At 41.2% G+C, this 16,200-nt stretch overlaps 1 protein-coding gene across 12 annotated transcripts in view; it reads left to right on the top strand.

The window, feature by feature from the left end:
- The window catches only part of EPB41L2 (erythrocyte membrane protein band 4.1 like 2), a 214,776-nt gene that overhangs the window by 183,977 nt on the left and 14,599 nt on the right, over positions 1-16,200 (top strand). For 9 of the 12 annotated variants that reach the window (XM_082668532.1, XM_082668537.1, XM_082668527.1 and 6 more), the window contains 6 exons: positions 2,067-2,120; positions 2,328-2,891; positions 4,788-4,910; positions 6,702-6,800; positions 8,520-8,600; positions 15,117-15,222. In XM_082668532.1, the coding sequence (XP_082524658.1) occupies positions 2,067-2,120; positions 2,328-2,891; positions 4,788-4,910; positions 6,702-6,800; positions 8,520-8,600; positions 15,117-15,221 (1,026 nt within the window). In that variant the 3' untranslated portion in view covers position 15,222. The remainder of the gene's footprint in view (positions 1-2,066; positions 2,121-2,327; positions 2,892-4,787; positions 4,911-6,701; positions 6,801-8,519; positions 8,601-15,116; positions 15,223-16,200) is intronic. The other 3 variants (XM_082668529.1, XM_082668528.1, XM_082668538.1) reach the window with 1 other exon arrangement.

Genomic DNA, 16,200 nt, shown 5'->3' with positions numbered 1-16,200 from the left:
CTCGAGGAAAAGATACTGATTGGATGTTTCTCTTGCTTCCTTTCCCTCCACCCCAATCTGCCTAAATTCAGAGAATCATTTAAACCACTAAGGCCCAGAGTCTGAGTTGTTATGTGGAGGGAAACCTTCAACCAAGTAGAAGCTAAGTATTTTTTGCAGAAAAGTTTTCAAAGCCTAAATGTCTTTTAAACATCTTCTGATGGTTTATTATTTTTAAAATCCTGCTTATATGGAAAATTTGAAGTGCTTGCCATACTCAATGAAATAATTATTTTCATTTTTTTGGAATGACCCCTAAGTGATTCCCTGAACTTGGGCAGAACCCATCTGGCCATTTGAGGTTAAGTAATAAAAATAATGATAATGAAATGTCTCCTTTAGAAATGTTCTGATCACTGGATATCTTTATTTATAAAGAAGTTTATAAGTAGGTACAGTTAAATGTTATCCATTTACCAAAATAGATTTAGAGATTTTCAGTTTAACATCTGAAACCTCTGGGCTTTCAATAAACTTGGAAGGATGGCTCTCTTGGCCTGTCAGTAACGTGATTTACATGGTATTAATTTTGAGCAATGAAAACATGCCCTTACCATGCCTTTAAGAATAACAGGGCAGATCATGGGGCTTCCCTGGTGGCACAATGGTTGAGAGTCCGCCTGCCGATGCAGGGGACACAGGTTCGTGCCCCGGTCCGGGAAGATCTCACATGTCGCGGAGCGGCTGGGCCCGTGAGCCATGGCCGCTAAGCCTGCGCGTCTGGAGCCTGTGCTCCGCAGTGGGAGAGGCCACAGCAGTGAGAGGCCCGCATACTGCAAAAAAAAAAAAAAAAAAAAAAGAATAACAGGGCAGATCAAACACAGTGTATGAGTATATGTTGATAGGTGCCCTTTCAGGACCTTTTGCTCATGGTTGTCCATGTTGCTGGAGCACATAAACATGAGGTCGTGTTATCCGTTATAGGAAACAGCTCCAGCCCAGTTAGTGTCTTGGCAACTTCACAGCAAGGCCTGTTTCTGCCCAGAGGGTTCAGGGGTGCAGTGCTCTTCATTCAGCATCGAGATACTTTCTTGAATAAGTAGGGCTACTATCTCTAGCTGAATTTTTAAAGTTAGAGCACAAGGCATTAGTGCTACCCGAATGTCAAAAAGTTGGCTAGGCTTTATGTAAAGTAGCCTTTTAAAAAAAAATAAGGAAAATTTTAATCTTTAAAAGCAGACTCCTTTGTAAGAAAGTTTCTACCCTGATTATCAATACTATAGCATAGGAAGTTATTTACTAATGTATTTCGTCTTCAGGCATTTATTGAACATTTAGGTCCTGTACTTAACTGGAGTAAATCTAGTCCCCCCAAAGTAGATGCCTGCAGAGGCTAGCAATGTGCATCTCAAATGATAAACTGGGTCCATTTCAGTTTTCAAATGGAGGAGCTAAATTCTAAGAGAACACACTTGGAGCCATAACTGACATCCATCCTAATTTATAATATCCCTTTTGCTAATCTGTCGCACAGTTTGGGATGTTAATAACCATTTCTGAAATGACAACATTTTTATGTTAATAACTGTCTGAGACAATTATAATTTTGCCAATTAAAGCTGATTTTTAAACAAGCCAGCAAAAAACAAAGGCATCATCTTATTAGTACTATATTCATTTAGGAATTAGGGGTTCAGGCCAGGATTTTTTTTTTTTTTTTTGGTCTGATTAAAATCAAACTGTCGAATAGATTTTAAAAGTCTTAACATTTAAACTTTAAAATAATGAGTAAGCTCTGGTATAATTCCATTTTTTCCCCCTACCTTTTCAACAAGAAGGAGCTTATAGATATAAGTATAATAAAACCATTTCGTCTCTTTGGGACGATGCTAGCAGTTTTTGTGTTTTTGTTTCCTTCCCTAAGCTTCTTGCATTTGTCTGGATTGTCCTTCATGTGACCTCGGGCAAAGGTTTTTGTAGCTGTTGATTCTTGCTGTTCTGTCTTTGCGGTGTCGGATGTTTGTTTTGGTGGGTGTCGAGGTAAACCTTTATTGATTCTGTGTCCTCGGTTGCTTTTTGTTCCGCAGAAATGCGCTCCTGAGTCGGAAGGGCCTTGCGCCGGAGCCAGTGATGCTGTTAAGGTTCTCCCCTTTTCCATGTTAACACCATTGCCCGACGTGTCCAATCCCGCTCACGTTTTCACCCGCTTCCCTTTCAGTCCACCATCATCATCATCATCTTTGCTTTCCTCCATGACATGAACCTGCCATCGGTTAATTTTGCTTGCCGTCGTTTTGATTTATTCATCTATTTTTGTTTCCCCCTCATCCATTTTTGTTTCTGTGCAGAGTTCACTTGAGACTCTGAATATAGTGGAGGAGAAGAAGCAGGCAGAGGTTGGGAAAGACGAAAGAGTAACCCCGGCAGAGATGAACGGTAAAGAGCCGTCCCCTGGGCATGGTCCTGGGGAGATGCGGAAGGTGGAGCCGGGGACGCAGAAAGACCCCACCCCCCTGTCTTCTGAGAGCAGCAGCGAGAGCGAGGAGGAGGCGGAGGACGTGGGGGAGTACCGGCCCCACCGCCGAGCGCCTGAGGGCGCCATCAGGGAGGAGCAGGGAGAGTATGAAGAAGAGGTGGACGAGGCACCCGGCCCAGCAGCCAAGGTAGTAGAGAGGCAGGACCCGGTGCCAGCAGCCAGCGCGGTCACGCAAGCAGGTGCCAGTGTCGGCACAGTAGAAACAGTGACCCAGGAAAAGGGAGCGGGCCCCCAGATCCCTGCCGAGAAGAGTGTAAACGAAGGCGCTGTTAAGCAAGACGTGAGCGAAGAAGCGGAGGACGAGCAACAGAAAGTTAACGGAGACGTGGCTCCCGTTGACATTGATGTTTTGCCACAGATTATCTGTTGTTCAGAGGTAAATGGGAGACCCAAGCGGGAGCTCAACGCTAGAGCTGTCTCTCAGGCGGAGCCACACCTGCCTCTCTTCTCCTGTCCTCCCAGGTCTCCTTCAGCTTTTCCGACAGGATTCTGATTTTGATCTCTCACGGGAGGAAGGGGGAAGGCCCTGCTCTGTCGATTTTCTGCCCTCTCGGGTCACGGTTTCTGGCGTCTTTACCACAACTGGATCACCCGATAAACTTTCCGACAGCAGCCGTGTCATTTTTTCCCTTCTCATTTCACGTTGAAGTTTTTCTTTGCATGTTTTTGGATGTTTTTGATGGTTTATCTTCAGTTGCACTGTCTCCTCATACTCAATGCCTTTTTGTGCATTAGAAAATTGTGTATGTATTGTTGAAAAACGGGCAGTGTGTGTGTGTTGCTGGTGTCACGACTGGGTTTGACTTTCTGGCTCACTCTCTCTCCAGTTTAAGATTTTCAGAATGGCAGCGGGCTCCGATTACCACGATGCTCTGAATTCAGCATCTAGCCTGATGAAAACATTATTTCTTGAATACCCGTGGCATTTCAGGTTTCAGATGCCAGGGATTGTACGGTCTGGTCAGGAGACGTAGCTTTCCTTCTGGGCAGCGAGAAGCTAACAGGATACCCTTCTCTTCTCGTTCTGTCCTCTCATCAATTCTGGATTATTTGCAAGTTTGATCATGTGTTTTGTGAGTCGTCTCCATTGGGTATGGGTCTTTTCCTTTTTCTCTTCAAGAAAGAGAACTTTCCATACTCCTCTTAGCTTAAGTCTTGGTCACTAGGTGCAGTGTCTCTGATTTGGGAGTCAAAGTTATGCTGAGGGAGGATTTACTTCCATGTGAGTGTTCCTTGATTAAAATTCAGTGCCGACAGTAGAGGGATTATCCATATTTGCTCTCTTTCATGGGGTAGAAAATCTTGAAGTGACTTTGTCTTGAAATAATAATTAACTGGATTTATGTTACTTTTAAACTTCCGATTTCACTTCAGAGAAGACATTTTGAAAGTCTTTGAATGCCTTGAACTATTATTTTCTGCATTTAATATACAGGTTATTCCTCTTTAAATAATTACACTTGGGAATTTTCTCTCAAGGAAAGCACTGTAGTGCTTTGGTAGGAGTATAGTCTGATGGTGTATTAAAGATACACGCTCAGCAGACTGCAGTGTTAACAGGCAATGTTACCAGGCAATGTTAACAGGCATCTCCTTGAATGTTTTAAATGGTTCAGAGCATTAATGCAACAATGGTGGAGTGACTCTATAGGTATATAACGTTTTAACTTATGTAATACAGAAGAAACACTGCAAGATTTAGACAGGTATAACTGAAAACAATCCTGCATGAAGGTATTCTTTCTGAAAATGGGATCTCCTTGTCAGTAGGGCAGAAAAGGCCTTTTGGGAAAAGAGCAAATCTTAGCCTACTGACCAAGTGTGCCAATTAAAGGCACACACGCAAACCTTACAGCCTTCACACAAACTATATGCTTCTTTAAACTGTAATAAAAATTGAGGCAGGTCACTTCTCATCGCTCATTCTGTTTTGTTTTCTTTTCAATTTTATCATTACTTGCTTAAAGCTAAAGTTTCCATATCACTGTACGCCAGGCTTGACACGTAAGTAATTTGGGACCATCATAATCTGAAGCCCGCCACGATTTAGGGAGCCATTATACTAGCTTATTCTTTATATATATCTATACACATATATATGATATTTGAAGGAAAGTGTTTTTCTTTTGTTTTAGATGATTTCCTTTTACTCTTTTCTTTTGTTCATGAGTGTGTGTTTGGATATATTTCTTACAGTTATTTTTGAAGCCTCCATTAAGCACTTTTATTTTATTACCTCTAGAATTTATGTTTCCCTTCCTTTTCACTTCAGCCACCAGTGGTAAAAACAGAGATGGTAACAATTTCTGATGCCTCACAAAGGACAGAAATCTCCACCAAGGAAGTCCCTATTGTCCAAACTGAGACCAAAACCATCACATATGAGTCTCCACAGGTACAAAGTCTCTAGACTTGGACTGTTTGAGTTCTTTTTTACTTAGTCTTTCTGTTTTCGTTCTGTCTTCTCCTAGTTTATGTTTCTGACTTTGACGTAGCTTTTTATATCTCCATTTTATAACTACTTCAGCAACGTAACTTGCTACAATAAAATTGGTGACCCATTGATTATGGGGGGAAGCATACATGTGATTTTTTAGGACAGGCAGTACCAATGTTGTTCTTATTATTCTTATGAGCCATCTCTGGCTTGATGTATCCAGGAGTGTTTATGTACACTTGGGAAACAGATCATCTTACAAAGTTTGTTGGATCTGATTTAATTTATGGATTCGTAGGATTTAATTTAGGCTTTTATCCCCTCCTCCAACTCCACGAAGACAGAGCCATTCAACTCACTCTTGTTGACAGGTACACGCACAATGCACACACACCTGTTCTTCTCCTCATGTGGGATTATTTTCTGAAAAACATATGTCGCCATTCTTATGTAAATGTGATACTGTGCGTCTAAATAATGATCAGATTCGTGTGTTTGATTTTAGGTATTCACACATTGATTCTGTAAAGATTTGAAATATGATATTTAACCTTAAGGGTAACAAAAAAGGGGAAAGTAGTCATCATTTCGAAATGGAACCGTTTAGAAACTGGGACAACTCTTTTCTCCACTGAGAAATTTAGTGTTCTAGTAGGATTGTACCGTGGTGGAGGATGGCAGATTACTGTCCTCTCGAAATATTTTTTAAAGGTGTAATGCGTTTATGTGTGAAACATTCCTTGAAATCATTTTAGATATGCTCTCCGTAAATGTGCGTAGATCCCACATAAGCACAAATAGGTTTCTTATGAACAGGTGTGGTAGGAGAGCGTGTACTCACGTGTTTCTGTTGTGGTAAGTGCCCTTGTAAAGAAGTAGAGATGCGTGACCCAAGTTCGAGAGATCTCCTCCTAACTTACAGTAAGAAAGACTCTGCACTTTCCAGTTATTTCCTGTCAGTGTCAGGAAACTGGAGATAAATGTGTTTGATGATCTTAGCATAAACTCCTAGCCTATCAATGTGCTTCATTATTTCCCTTGGTAAACTCTAGAACCTTCTAGTATCAAAGTAAAGAAGTTAAACCCTATATAGACATAGTATAAGATTTATATATAAGCTATATATATACACACTTATATAGAGAGTGTGTGCACATGTGCGCACACGTGTGCATACGTATTGAAATACATGTAGCCGTGTATACGCACAAACTATTAACAGGAACCATGTCATTAAAAAAAAAAATCTAGAGATAAGCAATTAACCAAATCGCTTAAGCTTAGTCTATCCTGGTCAGGTTCTGTTGCTTAGTAATCTGAGAAAACGTTTATTTTTACCCACCTGCGCTTAAAAAAACAACAAACTCAGCACTTCTGGTCACTGTGGAAACTTCTCTGCTCGGTTCTCTGCTTTCTTCTTCTAGCTTCTGTAAATGGCCCTCAGCCAGATTTTCTCACGACTCCCCTGTAGATCTCAGTCCCACCTTCTACGTCCATTCTTTGTTTTTTCTCTCTCCACCCAGGGTTGGCTTCTCCATGTGCATTTAGCCCTTGACCAGACTCTGTTTATAAATGCCAGCCAATCTCTGATCAGTAAATCACCACTACAGACATGCAGAGGATAGGCAGCTAGCGTCTTCTGCGGACTCCTTAGGTCTTAAAAGCTGCATGTTCAGTGGGGAGGGGTCTTCTCTGACAACGTAACGGAAGTTAAGCTTTGCTTTGTGTTTTCCCCCCAACTCTTCAAAGATTGATGGTGGGGCTGGTGGTGACTCGGGCACGTTACTGACTGCACAGACCGTCACATCCGAGTCTGTGTCGACGACGACAACCACACACATCACCAAGGTAAAGCAATCCAGGGGAATGTACACTGCCAACAAAATCTTTTCTGAATGGTTTCTTTGTTCCTATTCACACTTCCAATTACTACGCACAGTGCCAGTGGAATAAAAATGCCTAGATTTAAAGTGTGCAAGAAACTGGGCTCTACTGACATTTGTATTTAAACCAAATCCAAATTGCAAATTTGTAAAGTACAAGGGGGTAAAAATACGTTCTAAATAGCTATACTTAAGACAGCTGTAGGAGCAGAGGGAACCTAATAAAATTGGAAGCCTAGCTTTGGTAAGTACAAGTCAGCTCTCCTGACTGAAGCAAGGAAGTGAAGACTGCCATTGAAAATTTTCACCGAGTTGTTCAAATCATATACATTTCCCCCATTGATTTAAGATACTAGTGTGTCGATTTGGAGCATTTCTCCAGATCACTCTCTAAATGTTTAACACCTGATGACCAGCGATCCTCAAAGTGTGGTCTCTGCACTGTCAGCGGCAGTCTCACCCAGGGACTTGTTCGCAGTGTGAATACTGTGACCCCACTCTGGATCTTCTGAAACCCCAGGAGTGTTTAGGAAGCCCTCCACGTGATTCCAGTGCGTGACATGGTCATCACCTTTCTAACCCAGCATTATTTTCCAGTCGTTCCTTTTTGCTTCTGCTTCTCACGTTTGGTTAGTGCTTGAAGGTCTCAAATGTATCCCTTGTGCCCTCCTCACGCCACATTTCAACAACAAAAAAAATTTTGTGAATTAAAAAATGTCCCATAAGTGCAAGATGGTATTGGTGTTCATTTTAAAGCATATCAAGTTATTAAGACCTAATGATCTTAGCGATCAGCCTTGTTTCTTACGGTGAAGTGCGATACCTGTGACCGTGTGTAAATTTATCAGTGTTGTAGAGGTTGAGTGTGCACTTTCTCAGGACTGGTATTTGCTCATTGTTTAGAGTGTCACAGGCATAAGATCTCTCAGCCTCTATCATGCCCCAGGCTTCTGTCACCTCGCTCCAAGCCAGTAACTCTGTAACTCTGTGGGCAGTTCACCCAGGAGCTCCTACCCCCGGGTCTCCTCACAGCCTTTGTTCAGCCACATTCCGTGTCCATGTCACAGCCACGTGCAGAATCAAATCAAACACTGGATGAAAATCTTTATATCGCCCTCACACATCTTACCTATCTTAAACCAAGTCCAAGTCTTCTTTTCTTTTTTTATTATTGCACTAAACCAAATGAAGAAAATCACCAATTGGATCTGTATGATGCCAGTCAATTTCCCAAACCTAAACTAGATGCCTAAATTATTAGCATTCCTTATAAACTCTACATAAAACAAACAACTACTTCTCCTTTGCTCGCTTCTTTTCAAAAATTGGCCAATTGGAAGTGAAGAAACTCAGGAAACTGTAACGGAATGTTCCAGTGGAGTTGTTTGGATTAAATGGCATCTGTTGTATCTTAATCTCACCTGAATCTTGATAAGATAGTTTTTAAGGTTGCTTTCAGTTTAGGAGTGCTTACAGATGATGCTACACTTTGAACGATCGGTTTCTCTATGGAGCTTAAAAATAAAAGAAATTTCTAGAACATCAGTCTTCCCCACCCAGTGTGAATTGCTTAAGGATGATCGGAAGGTCTGGGTGTGCGCCATCTCTGTTTTCTCTGATTATGTGTAAACATGTTTTAGTGATTGCTAATCCTCCCTCCCTTCTGTTTCTTTATGACCTTTAGACTGTAAAAGGTGGAATATCTGAAACAAGAATTGAAAAGCGCATCGTGATCACGGGAGATGCAGATATTGATCACGACCAGGTAAAGACTTGAGCTTCTGGTTCTGAAACTGGCCGCGTTTATTTTCTAAGTTTCTGTCATCATGTCACGTCCCTGTATCAAACTGCTTCTCTCAGTACCTCCTTCCTAGATGAATGCACCTCCTAAGCTTGGCATAAAGACCCTTCACAGTCTAGACACAACCTGTCCTTTCAGCCTTCCTAGCACTGAATTAGCACAAAATGTGGGTGGTTTTTCATTTCACACTAGCTGTACATGCACCTTTGGCTCACGATAATCAAGAGGATTTTTGGCAACCGTCAGGCATTCACGTGGGCCTGGTTTAAAGGCAAGTCATCAGTTACTGACGAATAAATGGCAGTTAAACGACACTGGCTTCCAAAAAAATAAGGAAAGCCACTAAGTTTGACTTATGCCTGCTTTCAGGAACTTATCAAGTATTTTTTTATAGCATTAGAAAAGTTGGGCTATTCACTTCTAGATGTTTTCTCCTAGTTATTACTATTATTGAAGGATAAGAAAAGGTAGTATAAGGTCTCTTACAAAGTGAAAGTTTATGTGTATTCAGAAAAGATTTTTTAAATATTGTACTTCCATTCTACTGTTAAGCTGAACAGGTGACGAATGGAACCGCTGGAGACTTGGAGAGTAGCTTTAATTTTAGACTGCAGTCCCAAGTGATGATGAGAATTTTTTGTTTTGTTATTTTCTGAGTGATTTTAACTCAGCTCTAAAGGAGACCAAGCTCTTTTCCTTTTACAATAATTTGAAGAAATGGAAATGTTCAGTTGACCAAATGTTCAGTTGTCCTCAGCTGGGGAGTAGGAACAAATGATAGTCACCCAGCTTTGAACACAGAAATTTTAGAGAACAAAATTTCTCGTTTAAGAAAGGCTTGCTGTAAGAAAGGCCAAACAGGAATAGATTTTCTTCCATGCCTAAAAAGAAAATTACTGTTTTTTAAAACTCCTGTATATATAATTTTACTTACATATTTCATAATTTTTTTTTTTTTTTTTGCGGTACGCGGGCCCCTCACTGTTGTGGCCTCTTCCGTTGCGGAGCACAGGCTCTGGACGCGCAGGCTCAGCGGCCATGGCTCACGGGCCCAGCCACTCCGCGGCACGTGGGATCTTCCTGAACCGGGGCACGAACCCATGTCCCCTGCGTTGGCAGGCGGACTCTCAACCACTGTGCCACAAGGGAAGCCCTCATAATGTATTTTTAAAAATTCCTTGACAGTTATTATAGGTTAAAAGGTTGCGTGACTCTGAATTTTGACTTAGTAATAGAGCTTCCTAGTAGATGACTATACATGTGTCTGTTCACCACTAGAAAATGAATTACCTGTGTGGAAACCAAGCGTCTGGTTTCGCATACAGAGGATTTATTCTACTTCTCTTCACTGGGGCAGTTTTGAGTTGCTCTGACCTTAAGTTGGAGCAAACCGTATTCTTACTCTTTTTCCCTCTGGGACTCTCGCTCAGCATTTATTGAATTTCTACAGTGTGCTGGGTAGGAACCCACATTCTTTGGCCTGGTAGAAGGTGAAAATCGGGGTCCTCTCCCAGCCTTTGTTTCGTCTGCCCTCTGTCTCCACCAAACAAGGCCCTTTTAGGGTTTCAAATGCCACTTTTTCCCTTGAGGGGTTACTTGCAGGCTTTATTTTATGTGTATTCTTTCGTCCCGTTTTTCCTGAAAACTCAAATCTAGATAGTAATGCTTCTGAACGGCAGATATTAAAAACACAGTCTGAAACGTAAGTTCCAAAATAACACAAAATAACAAAATTCCTAACTCTCCCATTAGAAGAAAATCATGACGCTGCAGCTTTAGCTGTTGCTGTGAGGACGCACACCTTCAGCCCATTTTAAAACTGAAGTGGGGCGAGGGGGCGGGGGGGAGGGATAAATTGGGAGTTTGGGATTAACAAGTGCACACACCACTATGTATAAAATAGATAAACAACAAGGACCTACTGTATAGCACAGGGAACTATAGTCAATATCTTGTAATAACCTATAAGGGTAAAGAATCTGAAAAAGAATATATGTATAACTGAATCATTTTGCTGTACACCTGAAACTAACACAACATTGTAAGTCAACTACGATTAAAAAAAAAACCCAAAACTGAGGTTAGATATCCAAATGAAGAGAACAGATATTTACCTTTTTCATGTTTATTTATAAGATGTCATAAACGTTTTTGAGTAAATGTAATTGTGGCTTCTGGTATGCTTGTCACCAGGAGCTCACGATGAGTTCGCTTTCCCCTTAAAGCCTGTAAATGAGATGGTGGAGCTATTTAAAAGTAAAGGAGGGAAATTAGTTCCCTGCCACAAACTGATGTTGATCATGCAGTGACTTTAATGTCATTGACATCTTTTCAGTTCCTTGCCTACATTAAAAGAATTTTAATAGTGGAAGGAAACCCTTCATCTGAGCAGGATAGGAAAAGAAGGAATCTCTTTTGTGCTGGCAAATAAAAGAGGCTTTGCAGGTTCTACACCCGGTGCTAGTTGTGGCTCTCAGCTCCGTACCCGGGAGGCATAAACAACACGGAAAAGTGTATTTCTTTCTAATAAAATAACTTCTCAATTTGGCCGTGCGATGTGATAGTTTTCTCACAGTCTTTACTGTTGCCGCAGTAAGTTAACATTTTACGGTATTTAATTACGTGTACCGATATTATGGAAGGAAAGGAACTAAGGGGAAACTGACTTCAAATATGTTTGAAGATGATAATAGCAGTTTTCCATTTTCCCTACTTTTCTGCTAACTAAAGCATGTTTCACGCCTGCTACCTTCCCTTGGGTATCATGTATGTTTCTTCTTTGACAGGTGCAGGGTTTAATGTAGGCAGGTCTTTGTAATGAACATAAATTCAAAGTAGCTGAGACGTTGTTCTGTAGCCACGTTGGCTCCCATCAGAGCTGTCCTTTCTCAAATTGGATTCCAGAAACCAGCAGGGACTAGACCGTGTTGATTGTTCCAATCTCCCTCTTGCCTCTGAACGCAGACTTAGAGCCTCCCTGATGTACTTGGTCGCCTTCCCCACTCACACTGCAGTTAGTACACGGCAGCACTTGCTGTCCTGCTCTGAGACGAGGTCCCCACTCTGCTCCTGCCCACTGGGCTGCCTGCTCTCCCCACGTGGCAAGCAGTTGTGCTGATGCTTAAGTGGAAGCCTGGTCCCCTGTCTGATCCTCTCTTGTCCCAACACAGGTAGGTTGCCAGAGTTTGTTCCCCAGTGGAAATGTAAGCACCCTCAAGTGTCTTCCAAGCTTCTGAGTGAGAAGTCTTTGGCGTAAAAATAATTCTGGGGGGTAGTTTTATCTTTCTTTGTGGAATGCGGCTCAGGGTTTTGCTCAGTAACCTTCCAGCTGACGGAAATGATATTGCAAACAAGAAATGCAGTTGTCCCCAAAGGCAGGTGACAACGCAGCAGGAAAATTGTGCTGCTTTTTTCAAATGTATGTTTTCCTTATGAGATACAGCAGTCTCTCTCCTAGTAGGATTTCTTTTTTGTTTTCAAGTTCTTTCCGAGATTTTGAGTGTTGTTCCGTGCAGTTTTCTTTTACTTTTTCCCCCGAGACCTCTTTAAACATCTTTCCCTCTGAAAAACAGGATCTTTCCACTTTGCCATAATCCTTGTGTACAGTTTACTTTCTGATCAAACTCAGAGAAATCTTGTCTGCTTTCTCACAGCCTCATCCAGGGAAACACCCATGAATCAGTGGAGGGGCAGCCCTCTCCTGCCCTGTAGCCCCCTGGCAGGATGGTCCTGAGGAAGACCCATTAACCTTTTTGCCTTCACTGTTTCCACCTGTAAAATAGGGAGCTGTATTTTATTATCTAAAAGATTAGTCTCTCTCTTTTCTTTAGCTTTACTGATTGTTTGTTGTCATTGTTGCTTGTGGTTTTAATTGTTCTATGTCCTAGAAGCTAATAGATATTTTTCCTGCAACATTCCTCAAGCAATTACTGAGAGCCTAAGAGGGCAAAGATGAGCAGAGCCTGGTCTTGCACTGTGAGTTTGTTTTTTTTTTTAATTTTATTTTTTTTAACATCTTTATTGGAGTATAATTGCTTTACAGTGGTGTGTTAGTTTCTGCTTTATAACAAAGTGAATCAGCTATACATATATCCCCATATCTTTTCCCTCTTGCGTCTCCCTCCCACCCATCCTATTCCACCCCTCTAGGTGGTTACAAAGCACCGAGCTGATCTCCCTGTGCTGTGCGGCTGCTTCCCACTAGCTATCGATTTTACATTTGGTAATGTATATATGTCCATGCCACTCTCTCACTTTGTCCCAGCTTACCCTTCCCCTCCCTGTGTCCTCAAGTCCATTCTCTAGTAGGTCTGCATCTTTATTCCCGTCCTGCCCCTAGGTTCTTCATGACCATTTTTTTTCTTTTTTTTTTTTTAGATTCCACATATATATATATATGTGTTAGCATAGGGTATTTGTTTTTCTCTTTCTGACTTGCTTCACTCTGGATGACAGACTCTAGGTCCATCCACCTCACTACAAATAACTCAATTTCGTTTCTTTTCATGGCTGAGTAATATTCCATTGTATATATGTGCCACGTCTTCTTTATCCATTCATCTATGGATGGACACTTAGGTTGCTTCCATGTCCTGGCTGTTGTAAATAGAGCTGCAATGAACATTGTGGTACATGAGTCTTTTTGAATTATGGTTTTCTCAGGGTATATGCCCAGTAGTGGAATTGCTGGTTGTGTGGTAGTTCTATTTTTAGTGTTTTAAGGAACCTCCATACGGTTCTCCATAGTGGCTGTATCAATTTACATTCCCATCAACAGTGCAAGAGGGTTCCCTTTTCTCCACACCCTCTCCAGCACTTATTGTTTGTAGATTTTTTGATGATGGCCATTCTGACTGGTGTGAGGTGATACCTCATTGTATCATTGTAGTTTTGATTTGTATTTCTCTAATGATTAATGATGTTGAGCATTCTTTCATGTGTTTGTTAGCAATCTGTATATCTTCTTTGGAGAAATGTCTGTTTAGGTCTTCTGCCCATTTTTGGACTGGGTTTTTGTTTTGTTGATACTGAGCTGCGTGAGCTGCTTGTAAATTTTGGAGATAAATCCTTTGTCAGTTGCTTCGTCTGCAAATATTTTCTCCCATTCTGAGGGTTTTCTTTTCATCTTGTTTATGGTTTCCTTTGCTGTGCAAAAGCTTTTAAGTTTCATTAGATCCCATTTGTTTATTTTTGTTTTTATTTCCATTACTCTAGGAGGTGGGTCAAAAAAGGATCTTGCTGTGATTTATGTCATAGAGTGTTCTACCTATGTTTTCCTCGAAGAGTTTGGTAGTGTCTGGCCTTACATTTAGGTCTTTAATCCATTTTGAGTTTATTTTTGTGTATGGTGTTAGGGAGTGTTCTAATTTCATTCTGTTAGATGTAGCTGTCCAGTTTTCCCAGCACCACTTATTGAAGAGGCTGTCTTTTCTCCATTGTATATTCTTGCCTCCTTTACCAAAAATCAGGTGACCATATGTGCGTGGGTTTATCTCTGGGCTTTCTATCCTGTTCCATTGATCTATATTTCTGTTTTTGTGCCAGTACCATACTGTCTTGATTACTGTAGCTTTGTAGTATAGTCTGAAGTCTGGGAGCCTGATTCCTCCAGCTCCATTTTTCTTTCTCAAGATTGCTTTGGCTATTCGGGGTCTTTTGTGTTTCCATACAAATTGTGAAAAAATTTTTTCTAGTTCTGTGAAAAATGCCAGTGGTTGTTTGATAGGGATTGCATTGAATCTGTAGATTGCTTTGGGTAGTGTAGTCATTTTCACAATGTTGATTCTTCCAATCTGAGAACATGGTATATCTCTCCATCTGTTTGTATCATCTTTAATTTCTTTCATGAGTGTCTTATAGTTTTCTGCATACAGGTCTTTTGTCTCCTTAGGTAGGTTTATTCCTAGGTATTTTATTCTTTTGGTTGCAATGGTAAATGGGAGTGTTTCCTTAATTTCTCTTTCAGATTTTTCATCATTAGTGTATAGGAATGCCAGAGATTTCTTGCACCATGAGTTCTGAGGCAACTGGGTAATTTCAGGTATCATTCGAGTGTGGAGGGCATACACCACCCTGGAGGCTTCACATCATTCTTTCAGTCCATACATCGAACCTTAACATTATCTTTATAATCTTAGCATAAGTCTCAGGTTGCAGATGAGAGTCCTAAGGTCAGAGAAGATCTGTTTTCTCCGCGTCTCACAGTGCATGCCAGGCTGAGTGGGATTCAGAGCCAGCGTGTTTCTCCTACGTGTATCATTATTTGGCAGTGGACTGGAGAAATGGGAAACCTGGGGAAATGAGATGCATTCTCTAAAATGAAAAAGGAGCCCATTTCAAATCTCTTGCTTCCTCAAATACAGCAGTGAAACTGTCTTGGCAGGAGGAGGGATGGATCCCAGGTGATGGCTATGCTCGTGTACAGCCATCCCGAGAAAGAGCCTCTTCCTCTACTCACAGTGCTCTCTCCTGACCCCGCAGGCGCTGGCCCAGGCCATCAGGGAAGCCAGGGAGCAGCACCCCGACATGTCGGTCACGAGGGTTGTGGTGCACAAAGAAACCGAGCTGGACGAGGGGGAAGAGTAAGGTAAGAGCCTCATCATCGGGGCCTTTCTCATGACTGTTCTGTATTCCTGAACCTGCCGAGCGATGTGAAAGGCACGTCTGCATCATGGTGCCTGTCTCCTACAGTTCATCTGATCTTTCAGACTTTTTCATCTCCAAGTACATCTGCTCGGGTGACCTGTATATAGTTAACTATAAACTCTGTGGACCCACGGGCATCGTGTGGTGTTAATAACTGCCATGTATTGAGAGCCGCTAATAATCAACATTTATATGTTACTTTACTATTTGTAAAGCGCATTAATATAAGTTATCTCAATGTTCACAAAGAGCCTGTTAGGAAGGTGCTATTGCTTTCGTTTAGATGAGGGATTTTTGTCGTAGGGGCCCAAAGGGGAGATGAGTTAATCTTTTAAATGGAGACATTAAGAACTCTGTATCAGAGAAGGAACAATAAAGGAAAAGATTGCTTTGACTGTATAAAGAGGTAAAAATTTGAGCCAAACCAACAAAAACAAAAGTAAAAGGTAAGTGATAAAGTTCAACGTACCTGGCAGAGACAGGATTAATATCCTGAATATATTATATTAAGAAGCTCTTATGTGTCATCAGAAAATGTAAACACTTAAGTAGAGGATTAAGCAAGTAAACCATGTAGAAACTAAGTGAATAATGAGCAAAAAGTATTCAGCCTCATATTGTTTACATCAATACAAATGAAAAATTCACTGCTGAATCTGGCAAAGTTTACGTTTTTAGCCAGGGTCGGGAAGGTGGGGGGGGCGGGGAATATACTTATGCTGCTGTATCAATTAGTAATATTTCCTGGAGGGCAACTTGGCAAAAACCCACGTCAGACATGCTTACCGTTTAAACCACTGTGAGAAATTTATCTTAAATAATCAGAGACGGATACAAAGATTTACCTACAAGAGTATCACATGTTTATATATACTAGCAAGAAATTTGAAACAATCTAAATGGCCAGCGGTAGGGAGTG

The sequence above is a fragment of the Grampus griseus genome (assembly GCF_964374135.1).
Source record: "Grampus griseus genome assembly, chromosome: 13".
Taxonomy (NCBI): Eukaryota; Metazoa; Chordata; class Mammalia; order Artiodactyla; family Delphinidae; genus Grampus; species Grampus griseus.
The sequence above is the reverse complement of the archived record's forward strand: the minus strand, read 5'-3'. Positions and strand labels throughout refer to the sequence as shown.